General features: G+C 41.1%; 2 protein-coding genes across 2 annotated transcripts; one reads left to right on the forward strand and one right to left on the reverse strand.

Annotated features, from left to right (window-relative positions):
- Window positions 1–491: 491 nt before the first annotated feature.
- LOC113393683 (protein lethal(2)denticleless) lies at window positions 492–3,783 on the reverse strand. The gene is made up of 4 exons (XM_064215998.1): window positions 3,655–3,783; window positions 3,366–3,562; window positions 2,615–2,726; window positions 492–2,395 (listed from the first exon to the last, which is right to left on the reverse strand). The coding sequence occupies exons 1-4, from the start codon at window positions 3,695–3,697 to the stop codon at window positions 747–749; spliced, it is 2,001 nt and encodes a 666-aa protein (XP_064072068.1). The 5' UTR covers window positions 3,698–3,783; the 3' UTR covers window positions 492–746.
- A 256-nt stretch (window positions 3,784–4,039) lies between these two features.
- LOC113393658 (GATA zinc finger domain-containing protein 14-like) lies at window positions 4,040–7,170 on the forward strand. Its single transcript, XM_026630655.2, has 2 exons — window positions 4,040–4,355; window positions 4,555–7,170. Exon 2 carries the CDS (start codon window positions 4,559–4,561, stop codon window positions 6,440–6,442), a length of 1,884 nt encoding a protein of 627 aa, XP_026486440.2. The 5' UTR covers window positions 4,040–4,355; window positions 4,555–4,558; the 3' UTR covers window positions 6,443–7,170.
- The last annotated feature ends 2,005 nt before the right edge of the window (window positions 7,171–9,175 follow it).

Here is a 9,175-nt window from a genome sequence, read left to right on the forward strand (position 1 = left end):
TAGCTATGATTAGCTATGGTCGGTATTTTATATAAAAATAATGAAGAGAAGGCAGATGACCGCCTGGCATCGGATACGGATGACGAAGACACAACGAATGATGATGAACAAGGACGTAGAAGGAGTTACAGTTACAATAACTGACCCTCGTCATCCTTATCTTTCTAAGGCAGAAGTAATTCTTAGATACAATGAGTTTCTTGAATAAGTGCGAAAAGTGGTAAAGCTTTCCAAAAGATTGTCTGCTAAACACGATATGTCACTGCAAACGTGTGTGGCAGACGAAACAGGTAAAGAATAACGCCTTACTTTGGATTACCGCTAAAAACCTAATTAATTTTTTTTACCATAAGTTGTTGAAACTAAATTTTTTAAATTATAATACAAACTCATTATTGTGGTAATTGTGCCACTCATTAGACAGATTTATCAAATCGTATTTATCTGAACCGATCCGGCCCGTTCGATGGGAATCCGGTCGAATCCGGCCGGACCGAAAATTACGCCGGATTGCAATCCCTAGGTGCTTCACCCGAGCGCTTGTTATGCTCAAGACGAGGTTGACATCTCAACTCTTCGTATGATCTCTGAGGCAGAGCAGTCGCAAAAATAAAAAATATGTCAAATATCAGAGTAGCGTCACAGTGATGTGTCATATCTAAGAGCTAGTTTTCCACAATCGTAACATGCAGAGGAACGGCGTGTCGGACCGCGGCAGCGTGTCGGGAACCCACTCGCACTGGTTATTATTTTTCCTTTTTGGCGACACTGAAATATTTGAGTAAAGTTCTATTTTTATTATTGGATTTCGTAATTCTGTCTGTGACCGAGTTCCTACGCGCGGGTACATTTTCCTTCGGACTGGACGGAGCCGCGACGTTCAGCCTCTCGTTGCTTTCCGAAGTCTTGCCTCTCCTCTCGCGGACCATGAGCGTGAGCCAGTCGGTCGTCTCCGGCTTCTTCTTAACGGGCGACATCAGCCTCAGGTGGGGCGCCTCCCCGTTCAAAACGAAATTGGGCAAATTCTTGGTCGGCGTCGTGAAGGTGATGATCTTGACCGCCCCGCGGGAGTCCCCGTCGGGCGAGCGGGCCGGCGGGCGCGGCGAGGGGGGGCTCCGCGGGGACAGCACCTTGCCGCCCTTCCTCTCGTAGCTCCGCGGTGGCGTCACGAACGACGTGCCCGCCTTCGCCGCGAAGTACGGCCAGTCGTCGGCGTCGCGCTCCGGCTCCGAGCGGCGCCGCTTGGCCGGCGCCGGCTCCGGCTCCGGCGCGGCCGGCCGCTTGCGCGCGGCCCCCTCGGGCCCGGCGGGCAGGGCGGGCAGGGCGGGCAGGGCGAGGCGCGGGCGCTTGGCGTCGGCCGCGTCGGCCGCGTCGGCCGCGTCGGCGTCGCGCGCGCCCAGCAGCTCGTGCAGGCAGCGCTTGGGCCCGGCGCGCGCGCGCTTGGCGGGCGGCGCGGGCGGCGCGGGCGAGGCGGGCGAGGCCCCGCGCCGGCGCAGCGCGTGCGGCGTGCGGTCCCGCGCGCCCCACTGCGGGCCGCCGTCGGCGCGCGGGGTGAGCTCGGCGCGGCCGGCCGCCTCGTCGGCGGGCGCCTCCGGCCCCACGCGCCAGATCTTGTGCCGCGCGTCGTCGCTGCACGTCACGATCTTGGTGTCGCCGCGCTGGCACCACGCGGCGCACGTCACCTCGGCGCGGTGCCCGCTCAGCCGCACCACCGGCTGCGAGTACTTGACGTTCCACACGTACGCGTTCTTGTCGCTGCTGCCGCTGACGAGGTACGCGCCGTCGGGGCTGAGGCCGGTCTTGATGTAGAACGTACTGTTCTCGTGGCCGACGTACCGCTGCTCGGGCAGCGAGCCGAACGTCGACACGTTGAAGCAGTAGATGACGTCGTCCATGCAGCTCGCGTAGAGGCGCACGCGGGCGTCGTCGATGATCAGGTTCGTGTAGCCGTTCCTCGCGGAGCTGCCGCAGTAGGGGATCGAGTGCTTCGGCAGCGGCTCGCGCTTGTAGACGCCGTAGTTCTTACGCATGTCCCACACCTTGATGTTGCCGTCGCACTCGCCGCACGACACGAGCGTGAGGTCGTCGCGGAAGGCCAGGCCCGTGATGCTGAGCGCGCGGCGCGGGTCGGCGCGGGGGCGGCGCGCGCGGGGCGAGGCGCGCGGCGCGAAGGCGTGGCAGCCCGCCAGGCACACGTCGGGGCGCAGCACGAGCGCGGGCGCGGCGGCGCGCGCGTCCCACACCAGCACGCGGCCGTCGCGCGCGCCCGTGGCGAACACGCTGGGCTCCGTGGGCCGGAAGGCCGCCGTCTTCACGGAGCGCGTGTGGTTGGAGAACACCAGCACGCGGCGCGGCGCCGCCTCCGCCACGTCCCACAGGCACGCCGTGTGGTCGCCTGCCGGGGTGGGCCCGCTTTTATTTCGGTCACGTTTTGTGTTTACGTTTCTGTTGTTCTATATTCAATACGATTTATCTATATAAAAATTATATGAGTATTTAAGTTTGCAATTTATTGATTTATCCTGAGTGATACCTCTTAAACATTGAGTTTGAACAAAACAGCATTCCAGTTTTAAACAGATCTATGTGGATCGCTTGATACAACATGACTCACCTGACACGGTGACAAACTTCATGTTCTGTGGCATCCATGCCAGGTCAAAGACGGCATTGTTGTGGCACTGGAAGCCTTCCAATGTGCTTGCAGTTTTCTGTGATCTGGTGTCCTAGAAAGGGTAATTAAAACATTGTTTAATAATATGTATTAATATATTTTGGGTTTGCAATACACAAAGAGACCCTGTATCTCTAAATATATGTGATGTAATTTTGAGCATCTGCAATCCAAGACACAGGATACATAACTATGTAGTACCCTGTGTCTTGGATTGCAGATGCTCACACGACCTTAACATAGAAACTCAGCAATATAACTGATGAGGAAATCATTGGTGAGAGAGACCTGCACAGACTTACCAGTAGAAATTGAAATATTTGTAATTAAACTAAAAGTTTAAATTAGTCTTATTTTTAATTAAGATGTGGTAGTTCAACATTAACCTACTAACACCTAATCATTCATATTGTAAAGTAATTTTCCCACAAGTAAATGTCATGTCCTAACTATTATTATAGATGTTAAAAGGATTTGTCTTTGTTAGTCTGTGCCCAATATTTCCAAGAAATTTCACATCTTAACTCCTTCAATGTTTCAATTAGTTTTCAATTAAGTGTAATACCTTAGCTAAAAGTATATTACTAAAATACTTTACTCAGAGTAAGACCTTCTATATACACACAGTAAGTATCTTACAAAATTTGTAAGCCATTAAATGGCTTTTGAATGATTAATTTGTTATCTTTACCTGAATAGCAACGCGGCCATCCTCGTTAGCGAGTGCAAGGATGTGTTCGTAACCTGGAGCTTCAGAAAAACGACATGCAAAAATCGGAGGATCTTGGTCAAAGTTCGCTGCCGAGCTGGCGGTTTGTAGCCCGTAAAATGATTCCTCGTTTTGTACCGACAGCCTCTTTAAAACATTGTCATAGTTGAAGCGAGAATCTAGAAAAAACGCGCGCACTCTTTATTTAGATAGTCAATAAAATAGTTACAAAAAATGAATAATGTAAACATTAATTACATGCTGAACTTACAAATCCCAAGTTGACGGTCAATAATATTTTGAACGTCGTTCATTTTTCTTAACTAAAGCAACATCACAGTATGAAATCCGATCTTAAACGAATTTTACCCGCAAATTTCGTTTAAATGACAGTGACACTGATACAGACTTAAAATAAAACAGATAACATCTCATTTTTACTATGTTTGCATATTGTTACATTAAAATTATAAATAAAATATTTTTAAAAACGAAGTTCAAATAAATGTAATGCACTGTATTAAAAAATATTTTACACAATTAAAAGATATAATAGTTTTTTCATATCAATGATGTCTAAAACAACTGTTTTTTTTGTTATGTTTTTATCTGCAGGAACAAAACATTTTTACAAAAGTATGTGGTAATCTGTGAAATTGTGAATCTTGCTTTGCTGCGAATTAATGCTGTAATAATGTTTCTTTTTTTATTTTTATTTCTTGTGAAATATTAGATAATTTCTAATGATTAAAAGGTTTTTTTAAAGAGTTTGGTGTTTTAGATTGACGTGAATGTTTTTCATTAAAAGGTTTCAAGTAAATAGATACTTATAGAGACTTCTACCTGACCCATTTACTTTTAGTTCAATCGTTTAAAAAACGTACGTTGACTTACTCAAAATATAATTTTCCTATCTTGTGGTGACGTGAGAAAAGGATAAAATATATATTTTGTCGGCCAGTTGTATTAACAGTAAGTAAACATATTAAATTTGATATCGTTTCCATTTCGCATCGATACGGCGTCATAATGTTGCATTAGGTTGACAGATTTTGAAGTTACATTTCACTAAACCATTATTTGCGTAAATAATTACCTAACAATAATAATGAACCAAAAATATATTAAATATAAGCTGTTTTTTATTAAAAATGAATGTTTACATTTTCAGGTGCATGGAATGTGATGAAAATGGGCGACAGCGTACATTACCGGCAGCGATTTGCGGCCGTGGAGTCAAGCGAAAGTGCCGAATTGATCAAGAGAACATCTTGCAGCTGGCGATCGCCCCTTCACTGTCTGACGCGAATCATTCACACTCAATGCGCGTCAATCTGGTGCCGTATTGCCCGCCAGAGCAACCCCTTTCCACCGCCAACGTTCAGCCAGCAGACCATCCCTTTATGAACAATATGGATGAGATATCTTATTGGGTCTACACAAAACGAGCTCCTTGCCTATATAACTATGATAATGTTGTCAAGAAACAAATTGATCAACCTCACTGTTCCAAAACAAAACCTGAAAGTGTTCAGAGTGCTTGTGAGGAGGTGCCTTCACCGAAAACAAAGAAGAGAAAATTAAAATTACTGGATGATGATTCAGTGTCCACGGAAAAGCAACAACATGTGTACTTTGAAACACCCAAATGTGAAAAACAAAAGACTGCACCAAGTAGTTGTAAATCAGAGGCAATTGCTTCAAATATCGATTTTAATATTAAAAATTCACCACAACAGAACACAACTAAAAGAATGAAATTGCAAAGAAATTGTCAAACTACGTCACAAAAGAAAAATAAACCCGTAACTTCAACACCTAAAGCCACTAACTTGAGAAGAAGCCTCAGAAAGGCTCAACAGAATCATAATAATTCATTTGAAATTTTCAATTCAAATGCTAATAATGGTGTAAAAGAAGAAAAACAGGAACAAAGTGAGAAAGGAGAATTGCAGGCATCACATTGTGTTGAACAAACAGAAAATAAAGGCAAACTAGCAACAGATAAAGACAAAAGTGCAGCTGGACTTAATGGCCAGTTTGAAGATTTGAGTGATGTGTCTGGTTTTACTGCTAATTATATTAGATCTACTAAGATTCACTCCTCGAAAACACCAAGGAAGCTAAGAAGCAGAAATAGTAGAAACCTTATAAAGGATGCAAAACCAAATGTAACTTCTGAGAGTGAAAAGATGTTAGTGTGTGTAAATAAATCTATGAACACACAGCTCCCTGACACAACAGTTCAGAATTGTAGCACAGATTCATCACAGAATGTGATAAATCTTGTATCTGTGAAAAATAATGACAAATCTAGCAAAGTAAATAAGAGTACTTCACTCTTAAAGTTCATGGACACTAAGGGAAGTGCATCTAACAACAAAAGTGATAAGCAAGGGGGTAAGAATAACCTTAATGTCTCGTTTCAGTCTAAAAGTAGTGGCACATCTAGGTACCCTCGGCGACAGAGGAATAATTTGACAGGAGACTCGGAACAAAACTGCACTAAGATAAACAGCACCACACTAAACTCTCTAGGAACTAGGCTTAACGGTCGCAGAAGTAATAGATTACATAATTCTAATAAGAAAGAAAATTCTCAGGATAGAATTACGTCTAGGACAAGGAGTGGAAGGAAAATAGGACGACCATTGGGTCTTGAAGAGTCTGGCTGCTCTATGCTACAGTTAAACGATTCAAGTGAACCAGTTAGTTCAAGTGTCGCGTTAAACATGGCTACTCCCACTAAAAGGATTAAGAATGTGAACAATTCCTCGGTGAGATGTCTCCGCAACAGGAGGTGTAGGGACAAAAGTGGACAAGAATTGTGTAAAGACTCGGTCAGTGACAAAAGTGATAAAAAAAATGAAGACAATGCACATGGTTCAGCTTTACAGTCATCAACACCGAGACGTATTGGGCGTGTAAAAAAATTAATGGACAAAACTAGCTTATCATTGCGGAGGGACTCCTTAAGAGATAGAAGTGGTTTCGCGGCTTGCTTCTCAGACAGTGACAGTGACAGTGAGCCTTTAAAACAACGGAAATTCTTCTGTTAGCATTTAACCAACATAATAAATAACTTAATAGCTTTGAGCAAGTATATCAATATTGGAATTTTCATCTAGTAGCTGTTTTTGGCGTGTGCCACTCGTCTTAATAAATATTTGATCCCTTGGCAGTTGAGATGCCCTCAAAGTGCCCCCATTAATGCACATTTTACATAGATAATGATAATTTTTTTATTAGACATAGATAATAAATTTGCATATTTGCAATATTTGTGAGTACTGCATTTGTCAAATAAATAAAATATTTGCAGTGGCATATGTAATAACACAGACAAGAGATGTTAATATTGTATTTAAATTAAAGTAAGCTTGCTTGAGATTGCAAGGTGCTCCGTCTGGTGTCTGGCAATTGACGAGTGCTACGTGGACTCGGTGGCAGAAATGTGTTACTAGGTACTAGCCGCTCTGTTAATTTATTGTATTTAGAGGACGATATGAATGTATACTACATGCTGAATGTGACACGAATAAAATTTGTGTATCAAATTTGTATTATAAAGTGCCATTTATGAAATATAATTTAATGGGATGTATCTTTGTTTTCCATGACTATGACTTTGTTATGTGTTAGTTAAGATTTTAATTTAGAGTAACTATACTGCACTCTATTGTTTACTTTGTATTAAATTTTTGTGTAATAAATACATTTACTGTTTTTTAAGATTGTACTTTATGTGTACATGTTCATTCCTCTGCGAAATATACAATAAATGAATTATTTTATTTTCCTTGAATGCAAGCGACTGATGATATTTAGATGTTTTGTGATACAATTAATTTAATTAAAATTTTGACAGTGTTACCATACCGTGTTACCCAGGTTTCCTAATTAAAATGGAACCATAATGATTTCTTCCATCATTGTTGATAGTTATTAATAAAATATATTTAATACTTTTTTTATACATGTCTAAATTTAAACTAAGATAAGTAAGTGTTATTCTTCGCAGGACAGCTGATGAGCCATTGAACCATCGAGGATAATCAGGTGATCAAATGTTTGATCAGTTAATATAGATAGAACATCATACAAAATAAAGTATAATTATGATATTGAACAAACTAAAAAATCTGATATCTAAAACTATGTATTTAATTACATGTTTACAAAATTTCTATACAGTCTACATTATTTATTTCTGATTTGCTGCTTCAATATTATCTTGAAAATAAAAATGGACTAGCTAGTGCGGTAGTGAGTTCGAGCTTTCACGAGTCAGGAGTAGAAAGCGGAAGAGAGGTCTGAGGTAGTCGTTAGGGGCTGGATATTACAGGGTATGCTTTAAAGTAAAACGTTTCTGATTGTAGCTAGATTACGTCAAAGCAATAGGCTGGTTGAATTATACATATAAATGAAGTACACGGATACACTTCTGTGACTATTCGAATAAAATTCGCAATCTTGAGACCCACGTGTCCCGTCTACTGGATCATTCCGTATAATATTAAATACTAGTTGTCGTCCCCGGTTTCTCGCGCGTTGTAGGGGTTCGTCGTCAGGCGTTTGGCGTAAAAAAGTAGCCAATATCCTTCGTTGGTGTTCAAGCTTGCTTCATACCAAATTTCATTAAATTCGCAATCGTGAAAGAGCAACAGACAAACAGTGTCATTTTCACATTTATAATATGAATATATATATTTAAAAAGTTATTATTTATTTTTATAGAAACAATGCATAATAATTTGTGTTATTTATGTAAAAGTGACATCTAGGTGAAAAGTATGAAACTAACATAGAAACATTGTATTCTGAAATGTTGTCCTATTCAACGAAAGATGGCGTCGCAGTGCCAATAATTATAACGTACTAATCTATCAGACAATAGATGTCGCTATTTTTTAAAAAAATAATGTTTCAATTATTTGCGCAATACTTTTTTTTAATGACATTAGTTTAATTTCTTTTGTTTTAAAATGAATAATATCTGTTACCCGGTCGCGTAATATTGGTATTAAATAAAAAGGAGGGATTAATGGAATTCTCGAGTCTATGGACCACGTTGTTTGGTCATAGTTTCATTCCGATATGTTCAGTAATTAAAAAAAACTATTAATAATATATTTAACTTAACATTAAATATTCAAGATTTTCCTATAATTACTCACCATTTAAATCTTTTTTTTATTTAAGTAATATACGAGTACATAGGCGATGTTATCAATTTTATTAGATGTCAATGTAGTGTTTAAAACTAAGGTTCATTACTATTTTTTCACCTAGGTATGTTTCTTATCCTTATCATATTAATCTCGATTGCAATTCTTAGTCTTTTTATTTTTTTTTATAATAGGTAGGGCTAAATAATAAGACCCATAGACATTTGCACTAAAAATAATAACCGTTCTTTACATCGTCAATACCCTTAGGAATACAGAAATTACGCCCTCTGTACCTGGAATTGTTTTGGTTCACTTCCCTTTAAAACTGGAACACAAATAAGAATTACTGTTTTGCGATAGAATATGTTATGTACTTACTCGGTATTTACATGGTTGGCTTTATGCAAGTTAGTCTTGGTAGGCAGAACCCACTCATCAGATATACCGTCAAAGAAAAAAGGCTTAGTATTGCCTTGTTCCGGTTTGAAAGGTGAGTGAGCCACACTGGCTATGTACAGTTACAAGGGACATACCATCTTAAGTTCCCAAGTTTGACGGCTCATTGGCGATGTTAGGAATGATTAATATTTCTTACAGCGCCGATGTCTATGGGCAGCGGCA

This window comes from Vanessa tameamea, chromosome 10, assembly GCF_037043105.1.
Source record: "Vanessa tameamea isolate UH-Manoa-2023 chromosome 10, ilVanTame1 primary haplotype, whole genome shotgun sequence".
NCBI lineage: Eukaryota > Metazoa > Arthropoda > Insecta > Lepidoptera > Nymphalidae > Vanessa > Vanessa tameamea.